The 20018-nt window shown below is 41.9% G+C and overlaps 1 protein-coding gene across 1 annotated transcript in view; it reads left to right on the top strand.

Moving 5' to 3' along the window:
- Window positions 1-898: 898 nt before the first annotated feature.
- The window catches only part of LOC124594435 (protein split ends-like), a 364635-nt gene continuing 345515 nt past the window's right edge, over window positions 899-20018 (top strand). Inside the window, exon 1 of the mRNA XM_047132811.1 lies at window positions 899-1074. Coding sequence (XP_046988767.1) covers window positions 992-1074 — 83 coding nt within the window. The 5' untranslated portion in view covers window positions 899-991. The remainder of the gene's footprint in view (window positions 1075-20018) is intronic.

Genomic DNA, 20018 nt, shown 5'->3' with positions numbered 1-20018 from the left:
AAAAATAAATAAAATAAAGCTCCATTAGGCAAGAAAGCACAAGTACTATATTATGTGTAGTGTCTCTATAGTTGTACGTAAGGTTTACTTACAGTGCTGCAAGTAATTGTCTGTGTAGTTAACTATAGAAATAGCGACTTTGGGTATGGCTGCTGATGTATAAATCTTTAACGGCTTACCAATGAACACACAAAATCTCCAAAGGTTGTAACTGTTGATATGTATGAAATTTAATGTTAAGTAAATTTTCTCTAGCCGTACATTTTGTGGATCGTTATGAAAGTTCAGAATGTGCTAACCACGAAATGCTTTTTCGGATGGCTAGTATTAAATGATTTTAACTAAAAATATGTTTATTAAGAGTTTACGGCACAGACTTAAGACATTAAAATACGTTGTTCAAACAGCTGTAATACAAGTAAATAACAGGGCAATCCGAATACATTAACTTCCGATTCACGCTTCCAGTTCTTATCCTCTCTTTGAGAAATATCGTTTCACTGCAACCACAAAAAGCGTTGTACTCTCTAATTCCACATTGCATAAACAAGTTTTGCATTGATGATAGCACGAAGTGTTGAACAAAACTGATTAACGACAACAAGTACGTTACTGTACAGAGCACAGGGCAGCACAGCGACGCTTCCCTATACAGCCCTGTTCTGCACTCTGAATTCGACCCGATCTGATCTCCTTCCCCGGTGGCGGCCTCCCCTCCGTGACACTCTAGCAGTGGACTCGTCCAGTCGGCTGCGCAACTCGCGCGAAGCAAGTTCATTCCCGCCAATGCGACGTAGCGTCCCAGTCGGCGAGCCTAGCAAGGTTTTCGTTCTGATCCCGCCACGGTGACGTCACTCAACTGTAGATTAGTGTGGAGAACCACAGCAGTAATGTGTTGTGCAGGAATCGCCGGATTTATTATGTTTCGTGCGTACGTTTTCCTGCCGAGAGAAGCTACGTGAAGGTTCCCCGATGAAGAGTTCAGCGCAAGATGGTTAGAGAGACTCGTCATCTGTGGGTCGGAAATTTGCCGGAGAATATCCGTGAGGATCGCATCCGAGAACATTTTAAACGGTATGTTGTTTGGTGCCAAGGGAAAAATGGTGGTGATACCAGATCAGCATCATCGAGTGTTGTTGTCTTAGGTGTTTTTTGTTGTTATGGTGTTGTGGATGTGCTAGAAGGTGCCAGTGTGTGCAGTGTTTCACGACGTGAGTTGTTTTCAGCTTCGGAATCTCCGACAGCGAACATCGAACTCAGGCCTGCCTACTCCGGACGCCGTGAGTCCTAACGAACAACATAAACACAGATCATTTGTTTTGGATTGCTCCTTTTTATTATTTCAGTCTATGATGTTATTTGTGTAGTAACTAATTTTGAAACGACAGTTTCGTCAATGCATGCTTCCCCACCTTTATAAATGTCTTCTGTTGTTTTGGTGTTTAGTTTCTCGAATTGTATGTAATCGTGGAATTTCAGATTGAGCAATACCCACGTATAAGGTCGCATTTCAATATTTTCTGTATAGTGATAATGTTACCGTTTTTAGTATCTCATTACACAGTTTCTTTCTTCAGTGGTTCTCATTTTATGTTATTAACGTGCAAGACAAGTCGCTAGTGTGAAATTCCAGAAGCACAGCACTAGGGGATAAAATCAGACTAAGCACCGCTGACTGTTACGCGTGTGATTTTAATTTTGTTTTGAAAGTGATACAGAGGAGGCGGCAAACATGTATGACGTAGTATGGTGGGGGCGCTGTAGCTCTCGAATGCGGAAAGCCCGAAGATAGGATGCAGATATGGCAGCAACATAGTAGATACATTTAACTAATCTTAGCTTTCAGGTTAATGGTGTTTATTCGTAGTAGCTGTCACACTGTAAATTGTGAAGGAATTGTCAGGTCCTTTTTTGAAATTAGCGTTTTATCTATTCATAGAAATGCGATCTGTCCACGTCATGTATACACATTACATATGATATGTCAGTGGTCTGGTGTATTCGTTTAGATTTTCAGCATATCTGATGTGCCGCCCACTGTGTAAATCACCACTCCCTCCCCTTTCTGCTATTATTTCTTTTAAAAACTGTCATGCATCATTGCTTGGTGAATTAGAGGCAAGGGGTATTATTTTCAAACAGCTTATACTTCTTCATAATAATCAATATTTAGCAGTTATAATTTTTGTAACACTACGTCGTGATTTCTCTCTCTCTCTCTCTCTCTCTCTCTCTCTCTCTCTCTCTTAGTGGTGTTAGGTATTCCTTTATTTCGTAGCGAGCAATGTTTGAAACTATGGGAAGATATGGTTAACACGTAGTGTACGATCAGAGTTTCTGCTGATGTCAAGTTCACGTATATTGAACGTTTATATATTGTAGAATGTTTTGTGGTAGGCTGTCGTGCAAATTATCAATCGTACACATCTTTGTCATGTTTTTCTAAGTGTGATTCGTGAAAGATCGAGCTAATTTTCGCAAATAGAAATCCATTATTGAATAAGTGACATTTGTCATAGATTGATTTAGAATACGACGATTCAGACATGTAAGGCAGTTCATGTACGTTTCGCGATATATGTTGAAACATGGCCACAGAGATTAGGTTGTATCTAAAGTGACTACGACGAATTCACATAACTGTTACGCACTTTACACAAAACACATGGAAATTTTAAGATAAAAACTTAAATGTGTTCTTCATTGGTTCTTAGTGGCCATGCCGTACTTGCTTTATTTAGATCACGTTTCGAGTATCCCTTCAAAGTTCAGTGAAGTAGTGGAAATCATATCGTAAAGATGGTTTGCAGTATCTACGCCATAGGCCGAAGTACGTGAGGTACACACTTTGTACAGACTATAACTTTCTAAATGAGTTTTGTTTACTAAACTGGTAACCTTGTTTATGTGCTATTTCTCACGACCAGTGTAAACCGGGAGAATGTTGTAAAGCATCCCGCAAATAACCAGAAGTAATTTTGTGTGTGATTTTGTTGAAGACAAGATGCATAGAGAACTTTGGTGGCTTAAATTTGCAGTGCCTTACGTGAGACTATTTGTTAATATTGTTTTGTCTGCGTGTTTAAAGTTTGCCCACAGTTATGTTTGGTAGGGGTAAGACTAATGAACATAATTTTGACAAGTGACACTCACCTACACTGTAAGCGCGCAGTAAGTTGTTATTCTTTTAACTGTAAGACCGAAGAGTATGCTGCTGCCACCAAGACATTGTTCGTGGCAAACAGGTTATGGCCAGTACACACCAGTTATTCGTAGCGTGTATCATTACTTTTCTACAATGTGGTAGTTGCCTATGAACGAGCGCTAAGTACAAGTGAATTACAGACGAAATTTGCAAATAGAAAACTGCATAGGCTTAGTGTTCGCACACATGTCAAATGGGTCTGTAAACTATAATGGATAAATACCGAGTGACAACCTATTTGTAAACGTTTCTTCTAAATTTTGATATGAGATTTAAGGAGCTGAAATAGTTAAATGTGAAATACTGCGTATCTCTTTGGAGACGATTTGCTACATGCCCTACTACTTGTCCAGTTTCCTTAACAGAAAATAATTTAATCTTTTCATTTACGAACGCTATGGTTATTTATTGTTCTGGAATACAGTATTTGTGAGCACATACTAGTAATGCATCTTTTGATATGTCTATTGATTAATTTCGTGTTCATGGTATTTTGCATAGCGTACATTTTCGCACAATTGAGTACAATATTTGCGTGCTAACAAACCCCGGAGTTCATGGACTTTGTCTGTTGGTGGTAAATGCAATATTTGTGTCTGACAACATGAGTTTCATTCCTGACAAATTTTTATGTGTATGTCACGCCATGGTTTGGTTACTGATTTAATTGTACTCATTATGATAGATTGTTGAGTAAGTCGCAGTAATAGGCCAAGAACGCAGTACCATATTTCCGCGTATAACGTCTTTCGTCTAATTCTTTAGTTTGGCGTAGGCATTTCGTAGTGACGGGATGTTTATCATGGTATTCAGTGACTTAAGTTGCCACCCCCTTATGTTATATTGGAATCTGTTTCCACTGAATTTGTATTTTAGTTTCTTTTATCACACTTTATATTCATCTCATACAAGGATTCCATTAACACAGAGGGCTTTTCTAGAAAGGGTTCCAATCCATAACACACAAATTTACTGACCAAATGGGAATCGCTTTGCCCTAGTATTATTTTAAGTACTGTAGTTCACCAGTTGTAAAAAAGTTTGTAAAATGTAAAACAGTGAAACTAGATAAGTTTAGTGTGGACTCACTGAATAGTATTTATAAAATAGTAGATTCACAAGTCTGATTTTCAGTGATTATTTAAGATAATTACGTTTCAGAGGAATACTATTTTTGGAGCAGTTAGTGGCCTTGTTGCTTGAGCGATTCGCAGATGTCTACAGTTTAAGTATGCGATTTTGCACTGGTAGTTAAAGTAGATACATACTTTGGTACCACTTACCATTAATTGTTGCACCGAGTATCCATAATCGATAGTGTGTTTTGTTTAGCAGTCAGTAGCGACTACCTCAGTTCCGTTGGTTACCCACAAAACCGTATCTAGTTTATCCGTACTTCATTGCTTTTCTTCTAACCCCTAGTACGAAATTTTTGTTGATACGCTGGTAAAACTAATCAGCGGTCATCTATACACAGTTTCCATGTTTAGGAGTAACGTTGGTTTGAAAGTCTCTCACGAAACCTAAAATCATTACTATTCTAAATTATTCTGTGTGATAAAGGGACACTTCTTTACACCATCTATGGCCGTCTCTCAACTCTCGTGTAACTATCCAATGTCCTGTGGGCAAGTTACTTAACTTCGCAGTAAAGGTATCTTGCATGAATTTCTTCACTTCGGATAAGACATTATCCTCCATGAAGGCATTTCAGTTTTAGCATAGACTATAAATAGCAACGGAGTGTGAACCTGCCAGAAAAGTGAATTTTTGTACCAAAACGTGACGAGGACCAGGACAGTTGCGTTATAGGCATCCTAATTTTTTAATCATCTCATCATGTCTCGAGGACATTTTCAGATTTTCATTAAACAGTGCTTCTGCGTTATAGGCACCCTTCTAGTTTTTTGAATCCTCTGATCACGACTCAAGGGCATACTCAGATTTTTGGTAAACAGTACCTCTGAGTCGAGGTGATGCCCCAAGTATATAGGCCGTATTAACTGATCAGAAAGCTGCGATTAGAAATATTGCTTAAACAGCTAGCACGAGATAGCTTGCACCCACACACTCCCGTTTTTTTTTCAGATTAAAACTATATAACGAGCAGCTTGTATCAGTATAGTTGCGTGGATACGAGTCATACCGAAATTTCCTAGTTGTAATACCGCTCAAGTTGAAATTATTGCATATTTTGATCCCTATTCTAACCCGGAAGAATCTTGCTTCGTGCGTGCGACTCCTCATTATTCTGAATGGAAATTTTTGCAACAGAATAAATGAAGTTTTAGTATAATGCCAGCCCTTTATTGAAGTGAATGTGTTAAGTGGATTTACGACACTCCTATTGTGTCAGTATCAGGAAATGTGCGTGACAGTAGATTTCAGTTCTTCGTACTTCCATTACTAACTACGTCTTGTGATCGAGTTCACATAGTTCCACGGGTAGTGTCTACTGAACAAAGTGTTTTCTTCTTGGTGCCAGTTGTAGTTTAATCTTGGAAACCAGTTGGTATTTTGTGACGTCCAACTGAGCTGGGAAACGTCGTCACGCAATTCGCCTTAATTGATGCCTAAGAAATTTGATGCTCACAGTCAGTTTTTATTTGGATACACTGTGGATCCATTGTGTTCAATATTGTTGCTGTTGTAATGCATCCAGTGCGGAAACTAATAGGATCCCTAACTCGGATGCACATTATTTACATTGGATTGAATTTCAGCGTTTGTTCTCGTGCGTCAACGGAATTATAAAATGTTACTAATTTAAGATTTTTCTACGTTCATTCAAAAGCAGATGTAAGGAACCCCAGATTACACCCAACTTGTGGGCGTCCCTAAACAGGATGCCCTAAATAGGAGCAATTGTCAATATTCAGGGATATGATAGGAACGATCATTTATAGAAAAAAGTTAAGTAAACATGGGCTCTAAATTGCATACTTTAAGAGCTATGAGCACTCGTTATCTTCGCTACTGTGAAACATCTTTTTTACTGAACAGCTGCTCATAGCTCTTAAAAGGCATGCATTTTAGAGCCCACGTTTACCAGAGAATTTTTCTTGATTTGATGCATACTACCTCCTCACAAAATATGGAAAGCAAGGAACTTGCAGTTGAAGAGATTTGTTCCACAGTATCGAAGATGTTCGTTGCTGTCATATCCCTGAATATTGACCTTAGCCTTTTGGAACACTGTGTAACTGGCGCCCTAATACCTCCCTAGCCTGAACAGATTATGTGGAGTACCGTAGCATGCTGCTTGGTTTTTGCTCAATGATAAGTCGGTGCATGCATTCCATAAACGCGGCCAAAAAGTACTGCGATTTGTTATACATGGTTATTGCGAATTCTACGAATTCTGGAGTCATGTGTCTTTACAGAAGTGTTCTTCGACGCTTTTATTTGCACATCAAATGCTTTGTTGTTTTAGTGAGCAGTAAGGAGTGCATAGGGAGGACCTTTGCTCCATTTCACGTGCTATGATACATCAACTTCCAAATGAACTATAAGGTTTAGGATGGTGGAAGCGTGTCGCGGCATATTCTCGTTGTACTATGTTCGTCACATATCGATGTTCCCGCTCCTTGTTTCGGAACACTAGTGCCAGAGTTTGTCCCAAGCAATTTTTGGGAAAAGTTGGCGACAATAAAAGTGTATAGTTCAACTCCTGGAGACGTGCTCGGATTGCCTAACGGTTAAGGCGACTGCACCTGCCGGTGTGGCGGAAAATTGCAGATAGATAACGGTTTTCGATACTACGCGGAAAGTAATATCATTCAGGCTCAAGCTACCCTCAGCTGGTATAGAAATCATAGGTAATGTCAGTAGTTTATCGTTTGCGTTTCTTAGTGCACGATTATCAAATTTTCCCTGTTGTTTAAGATGTATGTACATTTATTAATAACCATAACTACGAGGTATGGTGAACAGTGCCAAAAGTTATATCAGCACTGTCTTGCGTCTTTTACAGGCAAGCACGTTTTGAAGGAGTAGTAGTGACGTCAAAAGAAATTTGTATTTTCATTTGCAGGGCAGAGACACGGAAACAACCGATATCAGTAAATCTCTCTCATTATTAGTAAATGCGTGCAAACAAGTAGCATTTTACATGATTCGGAACTCATTAGGCTACTCGGGTCAGTATTAGGAGTTTCAGTTACGTGCGTTTACGCTCGCCACTCCACTCGGCTGCATTGTTCACAGTAGCCTAAACCGTTTGGTTATTACTTCCTAGTCGCTTTCCTTTTATGTTTCAGCTACATTGGCTCCTGACTGGACTCACGTCCGTGACGGGTATTCGCCACGCTCTGTTACCCTCCAATCCTGCCGCACCGGCAATTTCTCGATACGAATCGTACCAAGTTGCGACCGGTCTGTATTTCGAGCCAATTTCTCGATACGGATCACGCCATTTTTTGAGCGGTGTGTATTTTTTCCACTTAACTGGTTACTACAGACTAGTGCCCATCTTTAGAACACAATATATCAAACCAACTTTACGAACCCATTGCATAGGCCGTAAATTATCCTGCAACCATTGCGTTATTACGCCCCTAGTCGTCCTGATTTTCGTTTTCCACTTGTGAAACTAAGATTTTAGCCGAATTCTGAATGGCTTGTTACACAGAGCCATTTCCGTTTTCAATTCATTGCCTCTGTCACTAATAATTCATTTGCTCACTCCCTACTATACAACTCGTTGTGCTGAAATAGCCCCAACTGGTATCCTGTAACTGTTAGAAAGTATTCTTCAGTTTCTAATCATGTGGCCATTAATGACCTTTTGGAACTCGAACTTTCGGTGAGGTGCTGATCATAAGCTTGTCATTCTATGTATCCATATTTGAACATTACTATGTTGCCATCCACCACATGTACACAGTGTTCTCATCAAGTAGTTTACTGCATATTTCATAAATTACTCTACTTTGTCGGGTAAGCATGGGCAAGAGAATATACTCTGACATATTCAAAGGAAAGTCGAACCGATACTGCTGAATGCAAATTCCGTGCATAACACCCCAACATTTTTGGTGCGAAATTGGGAAGAAATGTTAATCGCTGTGCTGAGAAAATTAACCAACCCGAATGACAATTAACAAGTAAACAGAATAACGAGTGGTTTTTGGAAGTGCAGATGGATTATGTAATGAGTTATTCATCTTCTGCTAGCGTCTGTAGTTGGCTCTGAGGATGTATCTTTTTCATGTGTTCAGTTTGATCTTTCGTAACCAAAGGAGCTATAAAACACAAGGAATACAGTATTTCTCATTCGAAACGTATGTGCCAAACCATGTTTATTACCCAATATTGTATGCTGTCTTTCATCTCTTTGTAAAAGCCGTAACAACACTCCCAGAGCTTTTTCAAATTTTCTTTAACGTTGATGTTCCTACAGACGACTTTTGTATAGTAGAACCTGGCCTCATGTTGCCGGTTTTCTTGTCGCGCCCCGCTGTGGACGCCTACGCGCCGTTGGTGAACAATGGCGCCCACTTAACCGGATCTAAGGAGGTCACACGCCTGCTGCTCCGTGACTGGCTCCTGTGGCAGGTGAGGCTACCGAATCGAGGGCATCCGGAGCAGACACTGTTAAGCCGTGGCTGCCATTGCTGGCGTTTCTCCGTCATTAACAGTTGATGAATTATCGGACACCTATGTAAAACTGGCCACAATTCGATTAAAATGTTGTTCGATCGCCACTGAGGAGCAGAAGACGTCCAGTCACTAGAGACGGATGAATACACGCACTTGTGTAGTTGCCGATTGAAGATAGTGCCTGTGGTTTCAAGTGAAGTGTGACTCATTCTTCCTTGAAAGAACAGCGGTTGTCCCGTTATAAAAAGTTGTAAATCTGACTGCATGAGTGGCATCAACGATTATTGCGACAGTAAATGTCCAACGTGAAAAGATGCATCTAGCAACTCTTTGGACCGAAGATCAAAAAACAAACGAGTCTATGTCATCGAAGAAAGTTAATTTCGATGACAGTGTTGTGTAAATGGCTCATAGACTTTGGCCACAAATCATATTAGGGTTTACGAGACACGTGCAACGAGCTTAACCAACATGCATTTGTAGCTGTTAAATGTTTTTTCACCAAAACAGATTTACCTGCTGCATATAGTTTGACCATCCTAATTTACTGTCGTCGGGTTTTGATGCAGATAATAGCCTTTTATCTATATGCTTGACATTATCAAGTTAGGAGGCGATATGGAGTAATGTGGACACAGAAGTACAACTTCAAACAGCCAAGATCGCTGTAGTTTGCTGAAACTGGTCATCACTGTAAATGGCGTACTAGAGCGGTCATAGCTGATGGAAGTTGTACTTCTGTTTCTGCATAAAGCCTTTTATGTGTCGCCTCTCAACTTCTTGAATGCCAGTTTAATCAGTTAGCGTATTATTTGGCCTCATGATACTGAATTAACCATTCCACCACAGAAAAATCCGAGGTTGTCACATGAAATCGAACCCGGGGCCTCCGCATCAGTTGGTGGCGACGCTAACCACCAGCCCACGGAGGCGGCAACTTGATTATACAATATAGGGTTTCCCTGGTTTGCCAAAGTGACATCATAGTGACGTCAGTGTATCCCTGTAGAAGACAATGCTCTGCTTACATCGATTTGCTTGTCGTAAGTTGACATAATCTCATATATCTGTGAGCGTGCTTCAGGCCTTTTAGACCGCTAACAGAGTGAGGTAGATGAGTTCCAGTAGCCAACCATCCCTCCTTCGACCTGTCACAGTAGTATTCAGAAGCAACACTGTAGAGTGGTGCGCAGAACGAAAGTAACGTTGCACCACGTTTCTCTACAGTGTACCCGGACAAGAGCTGAGGAAGTACGATCCCACATCTGAAGTGTGGACTGTTGCGCGGGTGTGATACAAGTAGACTACAAAACTTGTTCAGTGACAGTTACTTCCGTGTGTGCCCTATTTTCAACTAATTTGTGGCGAGGGTTGGTGGCAGAGCGATTTACTGGATTCGTAACGCAGTAATCAAGGTAGTGGACTCGCGTTCGAGAGGGATGTGGCTCGCACTGGTATCACGTTCAAGAGGTTTGTGGCGAAAATCCGCTTACATCCCCCAGGTTTAGGTTATCCGTGGTATCTTTAAATTGGTTGTGGCAAGTTTGTTTTTTTGCAAGGAGCGTTCGATGATTACTTTTCCATGCCCTTTTACAGTTCTAACTTGAGGAATGTCCCAAGTGTCCATGTCGTAGACTTGACAAACTCATGTCTCCTGAATTGCTAAATTACATGCGTGTACCCCTTGATTTATTCAGCTGATTTTCCGTTTTTGCATTGATTAGTGAAGAAGGCACTCGAGATGTAAGTCACAATTGTAATGTGCTTCAGCTGAATGTCATGTAGTCGCGCAAACAAAAAAAGAAAGTGTACAAGCAAGTAAGACCTCAGATGTTCATTAACCTTTGAGTATAGTTCGTCATTTTTAATGCTCTTGGCGGAATAACCCAGCGGAAAAACCAGCTGTTAGCAGAGAATTTCATAACGCAGTGTGTTGTTATTTTTTATAACACAGAGTGTACGTAGTACATTATGTCTGGTACAGTGGTTTTTGCCTTCCAGTATATGTTATTAGTCGATGTATTACTTCTGGAAAATCATATAATTTGTATCTTACTAGAAAATTGGATGCACATTTAACCGCACATTGTGAGAAACCTGTAGATTTTCTTACGGATTGTTTGGCTAGTGCTCTCTGTTCAACAATCATCAAGTTTCAACAAAATACAGCGTTGACAAAGCATTATTCATTTCTTTCCCAGCGGCTGGAATATGTCTTCGATGTTAAGTCGCAGGTCTCCTACACGCGCAAAAGCTGGGTTTATAAGGCGGCAGCATGGCTGAGGAGAACATTCATCGTCGCTGATACCTATCGCGCAGCGACATCCCGTTAGCGAGTGTGGCGTGGACTCTTGCGGAACGGGATCAATGAGACCGATCTATTCTCACGTTGTAGGAAACGTGACTGTCCGATCATAGATGTGTGATGACGTAACAAGCGGGTGGGCACGCAGAGGTTATATAACAGTCCAGCGTTGCCACGTCGGACACCGCCGCCTGCCAGTCTGAGCTTGGCTGCGCTGGCGCGCCGTTGCCACGTTGCAGCGACAGCTGCGCTGCGCTCTCGGACTGGGCTATTTGCTTTGGTCTCTTGCTTGCGCGCTGTCCTGCGCCTCCGGCGTGTAGTCTACCGCGTCGGTATCGCATACAGTGCCCCGCGGTATCACAAACTCGGCTTTCTCAAAACTGGAATAGTTCGTGTACAGTACTTCGTTCTTGGTAGTCGTAGGATAATTTTAATTTTTGTACATATGGGAGTCATTCCTGTAGACTGGTGGACACGAACTTTTAAACTTGGGTGCTAGGTAGGCCAACATAAATTTCTAGAATTGAAGATATATTGTCGTATGTCCAACGCAAGTTCTATCGAATGTGGTTATTACATATATTGTGGATTTTGTTACTCAATTCGTAGTATGAAGAAGATTTTTTGGCGCAACCAAGTATTTGCAACGCCTACAGAACTGCTAAGAAGTTAAAAATTCGTTGTGTGATTTGGCACGAAATTTATAACGTTATGATTGTAAATTTCTTCGAGTTATCACCCTTGTTTAGCAGCGAGCAAAGTTCTGTGCGACTTCACTTCAGAAGTACACAGTTGGTGCTGTTTGTTAACAAATGCTTTAACACGATGGAGCAACGCAGTCCTGTAACTTGACAGTTGTCGCTGACCATGGTGTCGCCCGTGGCTGTTTCGGTGATAGTACAACGTTACACCTGGTGTGGTCACAGAGGAACACGCTGCTTTTTGGCGCAAAAGACTGCGGACGTATGTAAACCCGGACTCTCCAAATAGTCTCAGTTAAAGTGATTTTCGTGCCGTCCTCTTGCACGATGACACAGCCCACGTGTGGTTTCCCTCAGAAACTGTTGTCCTCGGATTTGAAGGGGGGGGGGGGGGGGGGGGGCTTTATTAATATTAGTCGCTGTTCAGCGCGTACAACACTCCATGTTTCGTCATTGGTCAGTGAAATCGTACGACGACTGTGAGCGGATCTATTTGACGTTGTTATTACAGAATTGAATGAGTTACAATAAATCTGTGGGAATTCATGTTGGTTTGCACTGCGGCAATTTTTTTTAATGAAGTGAAGTAGAAAGCGACAATAATTCTGTTCACTATGTGATCTTCCCATTTTTTCTGCATGATTAATAATGTATTTTTTTTTTTAGATGTTCAACACATCATTAATTTACTCTATTCACTGACAATCTCTTTACAAGGGTTGGACAGAATTACAGAACATAAAAACCGCAACACATTCCCATGCCAAGTACGGTGTAGGAAACCCTTTGGCGTTCGAAACAGCTCCCAGCTTCACAGAATGGATAAGTAGAGGCCTTGTATGGTTTTCAAGGGTATGTAACACCATTATTCCTGCGAAATAACGGCAAGTTCAGGTAAGGCTGATGGAAATGGATAACAGTCACACCCTTTTCTCTCCAAAGACCATGAAGACTCAATAATACCGAGATCTAGTGACTGAAAGACCCGCGGAGATGGGACCTTTCATCCTCGTGCCCACGAAACCATTCTTGGACGATTTGAGCTGTGTGAACAGGGACCCTGTCGACCTGGAACGCAGCATCACCATTGGGGAACAAACATTTTGCTTTGGGATGGACCAGATCAGTCAAAATGATGACATAATTCTTATCAGTTATGCGACATGGCAACTATAGGGCCCATGGTATACCACGATATTCTGGCCATATCACCACCGAACCTTTGCCGGGTTTCGCTCGTGGGATGTAAACTCTGCCGGATGTTGTAAATATTGTGAAACAAGACTGACCCGACCTAATGACTTTCGTCTATTAGCCCCATTCGCGTTGTTTTAGTGGTGACACGGTTAGCGAATTCGACTTGTAGTTCTGCCGTGACTTTTGCAGCTGTAGTCGTTTTAGCTTTCGTCACAGTCATCCTCGACGACCGTCTGTCTAGATCACTCTACACAAACATTCTTCCGCGTTGTTACTTTGCGGATGATGTTTTTTCCGGTTTTCTTGAATGCTTCGATACGATGCCTCTTGAAACTGTGAACAATACGAATTACTTACGAGCACCAACAATTTGCCCACTTTGGAGTTCCCTTAGCTTCGGCATAATATACTCGTAACCGTACAGAAATTGTTCAGGCCACGACTGACACGACTAACTTAGGACATTGTACAGGTTCCGTTCGTAGGCAAACACAGCACCACCACCTGCAGGCTTAGCTAGCTAGCATTTGCGTTTATATTCAAGCATGCTTCGTAAATGTGTGTTTATGCACCACATTTCATTTCACTCGTTCTTATTTATTGTACTTTGCTAACTGATTAGCGTAATATGTCCATTTCATAAATTTAGGTAGCTATGTGGCTCCTACATTATTGTTCTTGGGCGCGTAGTATTCAAAGAGAATGATTTGTCTCGGAATATCAAAAGTTTCACCGTACAGCTTTATGAACTTGTCGAGGGAATAGCTCTATTCCAATTACGTTCTCTCTGTTACTAGATCGGGTGAACAGGTATGAGTTCCATCCTTAGTAAATTGCATTTCGGGCTGTTTCAATTTTTTTTTTTTAACTAGGGCAGTTTTGTTGCAATTTTCATTGTAGATAAAAGGATGTTAGCCTTGATGCCTCACTTTAAACGGAACAGATGGTTCAGTATTAGAATCACTTGCCACAGCACCTAGCTTGACACTTTACTATCATTAAAAAGGTATAGTGTCAGTTCTTTCGGGCATGCATGTCAGAAAGAACAGACCACTGCGTCGATGCGCAGCCTTATATGTATGCACTTGACGAAAGAAATTGGTGACAGATGAAATATCTCAACTCCCCATTGCAACAAAATTCGGAAATTTCTTTCGACAAACACTTTCCTATCATGTCGTAACGACGTTTTACACAGAACTGTGACCAGAGACTAAAATTCTTGTATTGTGTGTGACTTGTCTTGGCGAATCTGCACCATACCTTCAGTGCTACATCATCATCTGGCGATACCGTATCTCTGAAGTGGACTCTTAAGGAATAGAACTAATGTTTTTACTCAACCCCCTTGCATGTGTATGCTGCAGTACTATTCAGTTATGTATCAAATACTTGAGCCTTGCAAGTACGAGGTGGCCTATGTTTTAGAACTCTGAATAGAAGCTGCAAGGTGAGCCTCCATTTCTCACTTTAATACGTCCAGACAATCATAACATTTCGTAGTATGGGGCAAATTGCACGGATTGCTTTCGTGTCTAGCTTAATACGTCTTTGTTGCAGATACCTCCGAAATGTCTGTGAAGATTTTAAAACACATACATTTGGCCCTGTTCTCTTACAAAATCTTCCCAGCGATGTTGGCAAGCCCGTATTTTACGGGTGAACGGTGTGGCGTGACAGCTGCGCCGGATGTTCAGTCGACTGTTGTTTACAGCACTACGGAAGGGGCTTTTCCTGCATGCAACTCTTCCCCCCCTCCCCCCCTTTTTTTTTTCTTCCGTAGTTGACTGCCATATGCTGCGCGTACAATGAAAGGCGCATACTGTGCGCAGACTGGGGCTGCGTCCCAAATAACGTAACCTTTAGCTATATACACATATTAGGACATTGCTGTGTTGATCATTCTGATTGTTCGGGCGTCACAATTTACGCAAGTACGTGTTTGGTACGTTGTTTCCGTGACTGTGTTAAAATATAAATAAAACTATGACGAATCAGTCCCTAATATAATTTTTTTTATTTGCGACACATTCCAAGGCGTTTCCACCAACATCAAGTGACAGTTTCAGTAGTTAGCTCAGGTGTGTTTTTGTGCATTGCTCCTTGGAAACCACCGATCTTGTAATATCTGCAGTCCCGTGCTGCTTCATTACGTGCACTCCTCTATATATTTCGACATCGTTGGTTCCCCAGGGGCAGTGCACCAGAGTCAGACCACCGGTTGTTGAACAAAGCCTCCGAGACTCGTCACAAATTAAAAAAAAATGATAATAAGTTTAAAATTTACGCACTAATCGCGTTGTGGTCTGAGTAAAGAATGGAAGACTCAATATGGTATGGGTAACTCCGTATTCTAGGATTCTCGCCATTTTTTTCACGGTGAATTTGGCGTGATACCCGTTCTCTTATGGAAACCAGTCAGTTTGTAAAATGAAGAATATGAAAAAGGTATGTATTTAACTCGGACGTAACTTACTGTTCATGATTTAGTATACGAACGTAAAAGCTAGCGCCGTCTGTCTATTTGTTCAGTCGATAACAGAATGGCCGCGTCTGTACTGCAACAGGCGGACGCGCTCCGCCGACAAAGGCCAAAGGTCACCGTGAACGCTAAAAGGGGTCATGTTTTCTCAGGGCATCGCCAAATATTTACATTTTGTGGAAGCGCGTCACAGTAGAGATGCCTCCATTCTGTTGGGGAGGCAACGTGTCCCTGTGCCTTTGCCATGGGAAACGCAACGCAGTCCCAATGCCACAGCACGCGCTGCCAGGAGGAAATGAGAACATTTCTTGGAACACTCGTTTGTAGTATCTTAGTGGGCCTAGAATGGATTATCAGTCGTTTCAGGAGAGAGAAAGCGGAAATGACCACTCGGGCTATTAATCTTGGTGTCGTAGTGCAATACTAGAGGCGGCTCGAGAATGAGTACAAAGATGCCCTTGTTAGGCAACTAATACCTGGGGGCTTTTGCGACATGTGGACTGCATTATTTGCAGCAGTATTAGATTTCGTTTGTGCCAACACGCTCAGACTCCATAGATCGGAGAGCGAAAGAGTGTGTGTGTGTGTGTGTGTGTGTGTGTGTGTGTGTGTTGGGGATGAAAGGGAGGGGGGCCAAATGTGCGCGCACCATCTTCTAGACACGGGTAAGTGCTGCTAAAGGTAACACATTGCACGCCTGTGGAACGACCACAATTCACATCTCTCGACATTTATAGTATCTCTTTTCAAGGAAGGATGCCTTTTAAGCCTCTGAAAACAAACCAAAGGCTGAGCTGATAAGTAGCACCGCCCAAAGAAGATCTAATTACTTGTTTTGCTTTGTAGTGTTTCTAAAAGGAGAGAGGAGTCGCAGTGCTTACGGCAGAATACACGCTTTCAACACAAGTGGAGTTAAATGCTCGTCCGGCTATCAGTAGTCTGATTTTTCTGTGTTTTTTCGCGCAAATCACTACAGCGCCACCTTAGTTCCTAAAGTAAACTGACTGCTACCTTACCTCACTCTTCATCATCTCACCTTGCTGACGACAAGATGTTAGATTCTTAACCCCAGCCCCCTCTCCCCAGTCATTTGCGCTCGATATCATAGTTGACTTTCCTCCGCATAACTATATTTCTTAGACAAGAAGAGAATAAAAGCTTTCGAAATATGGTGCTACAGAAGAATGCTGAAGATTCGATGGGTAGATCACATAACTAATGAGGAGGTATTGAATAGAATTCGAGAGAAGAGAAATTCGTGGCGCAACTTGAATAGAAGAAGGGATCGGTTGGTAGGGCATAGTCTGAGGCATCGAGGGTTCACCAATTTGGTATTGGAGGGCAACGTGGAGGGTAAAAAACGTAGAGGGAGACCAAGAGATGAATACACTAAACAGATTCAGAAGGATGTAGGTACTGGGAGATGAAGAAGCTTGCACAGGATAGAGTAGCGTGGAGAGCTGCATCAAACCAATCTCTGGACAGACCACAACAACTATACATCTACGCGAGCAATTGGCGTCGGTGGCTTCGTAACTTTTTAAGTGGTTTCTTTCGTGATAACACTGTCACATGGTTTCTTTCGGCTAATAGTACTAGCAAACCACTCGATATACTGGTGTACTAGCTTGGGGAGGGCGGTTTGCTTCGCGAGCCTTTGACCCCTATGTATTTGTTCTCATAGCGTTAATGCGGACTTCAGCCATATCCGTTCAAGAGCAGCGAAGCCGTACAGCAAGCAAATCTTGTTGGCACACGCAGCTCTGATCCTATTAACGAGAATAGTAGAGTCGGCTTTGGGAAGTCTCCAAATACTGGTAGGAATTTATATCCACCCTCCGATCATTCGTTACTGTTTTCGTGGAGGCTTTTCGTTCAGGATCCTAAAACTTCGGATTTGGACCACACTGTTCCACGCCATTCAGAAGTGTGAAAGTAATAAAATCGAACAAAGAGGCTTAGATTACTAGAATTTCAAACAAATAAAACAGTCGAGAAAAGAAGTCGATTGGAAACTTGTGCCAGAGTCAGTATGGTTCGTGGGTAGTGCTGAGGAACGTGAATGTCATAGGTAATATGGTAGTGGAAAGATTGATGGAGCTGAGAAGTGCGGAAGAAAGCATCTGAAACATACAGGTGCAGATCATTAGACTTGCCATGTAATATGTGTTCACCGATGAAGTAAGTGGAACGAGAAAGAAATAGCAAAATAACCTACTTGGCCTAGTGGTGGGAAAGTAATGTATCTTCATCTTTAGATTTCAGAAATGTCGACCTTAATTATCGTCACTTGCTTAGGAAAGTGGCATTGTACAGCATATGTAGAAATAATTCAGTTTACAAAAACAAATATCAGTTTTTTTCGGCACAGCTGAAACATGAACTATTGCAGCTCGTATGTGGACTTAACTGTGGTCCAGGATGTGCAGAACGCTGTCAGTCGTGCTTTCTCCAGTCGCAGCGTGGGAAGCTGTTACGGACATTACTTGTTCCAGCTTCATTGAACTGTATCTGTACACTGTGGCGTGGTTCACCCACACACTGGTAGCTAGTGCAAAACGCAACACACCGAAAACGTTAAAGTACGAGTTAGAAAAAGAGCTCTAATTTTAAAAAATTGTTAAAGCTTTCGTGGCCACTTGTTGACGAACGGCCTATTGGCTTCAGTCTCGGGTTCTTCGGCCGACGTTGTTTGCAGTAGGTACTGGGAGATGAAGAAGCTTGCACAGGATAGAGTAGCGTGGAGAGCTGCATCAAACCAGTCTCTGGACTGAAGACCACAACAACTACAGCAACCATACTTCTACGAGGCAGAAGTCAATAGGCAGCTCTAAGTTAGCCCGATCTAAGCTGCTTTCCGGCGCTCATTTCGCGCATTCAGGAAATGACGTCACATGTAGTCTCTGAGAGGTATGTACTACAGACGATTCACGGATAGAAGGAAATCCATTTGTTATCGGATGGCACCCTTCTCGGGAAGAGCAGCAGCCAAAGAGCTGACAGGCCCATGAAAGCAGTGTCCGGAGTCAACAGTTGCGTTGCTGAGTTTCACCTGTCTACTAGTATTAAAAAGGAAATAGTATACGCTGGCGTCATCACTCTCACTGACAAATACACATAAATAATACACCTCTCCTGCTTCCAGTATAGGGGCATGTTCTGCTTTATACCGTATAAGAAAGTAGTATTGAAATTTGCTGTTCCATAGACGGAGAAATTTGGAGCGTGCTAGTATCGGCGCGATCGAGTAATGCCCTGTGTTCGGATTAATATCTTCCGTGCTTGGTTTGATTGAATATCACCATTTCCTCCTACGTTTTGAAAATAGTATGAAATTGTTGTTTTTCTTCTGAAATAAACAGCCTGCTAGACATTGTACGTACCCAAAACTCAAGTGTATGTGATAAATTGTACGGAAGCGAAGTATTCTTGTAATCTTGACTACCCCTTCTCACGTTTCCCACTTGCACAAATAGACAAGAAAGGAGCGTTGTGGGGATCTCCAAAAGCAAGCAACTGGAAACCCCGTTCACGTATGAAACATGGAAGGAATTGTCATGGTGTCGGTAGTTAGTACGTGACACTGAATGATTTTCACGTGTGAACAAGAAAACAAACACACACGTAGTTATAACAAAAAAAATCAGTTTAAAAGAATGCGGAAAATACGCGTGGTAGTGTTTTTTCGTTCACGGCAGACAGTATGAAAAAATGTCATACATATGTAACGTACCTCAAATTTATAACACGGTTTGCGCTACAGATCTTCACATATACAGGATGACCCAAAAGTCTATAAACGTTTTAAACTTCAATACTTCACGGAATACTGTAGGTAGAGAGGTAAAAATTAACACATGTGCTTGAAATGGCATGGAGTTTTATGGAAACAAAAAGTACACAAAATGACCAACAGACGGCGCTTCATATGACTGAGAACAATAATTAGCGTAAAAATTGATTTTTGCCAAGGCAATGCCCTCTATAAAAAATGCTCAACATGTCGACCGTCTTTCCTCAACAGTGTTGTAGTCGAGGGACAGTGATGTGAACAGCACTGTAAATCGTATTAGTAGGTATGGTGAGTAACTGCCATTGGATGTTCTCTTTCAGCGTTACTAATGAGATCGGATGATCGCTGAAGACTTGAAACTTCAGGTAACCCCACAACCAATAGTCGCACTCGTTGAACTCTGGTGACCTGGGAGGTGAAGCATGACGGAAGTGGTGGCTCGGCATGCGATAATCACCAAACTATGTGCGCAAGAGACCTTTCACACAAGTAACAATATGGTGTGGAGCGCTGTCCTGCATAAATCTTACCCTTCAGAAGATGTCTATCAGCTAGGCTAGCAATGATGCTATTCTGTCACATGTCGGCGTACCTCACAGCCGTCACACTGACAGTTTGAAAAGTAGCACCCCGCGTTTTCTCGAAGAAAAAGGGTCCGATCACGGTTGATTTAAATCCACACCACACCGTGATTTTCTCGTAATGCAGTGGGGTTTCCATGACAGTTCTAAAAT

Source organism: Schistocerca americana, chromosome 2 (assembly GCF_021461395.2).
Source record: "Schistocerca americana isolate TAMUIC-IGC-003095 chromosome 2, iqSchAmer2.1, whole genome shotgun sequence".
Classification (NCBI taxonomy): domain Eukaryota; kingdom Metazoa; phylum Arthropoda; class Insecta; order Orthoptera; family Acrididae; genus Schistocerca; species Schistocerca americana.
This window is presented reverse-complemented; position numbering and strand designations above follow the sequence as displayed.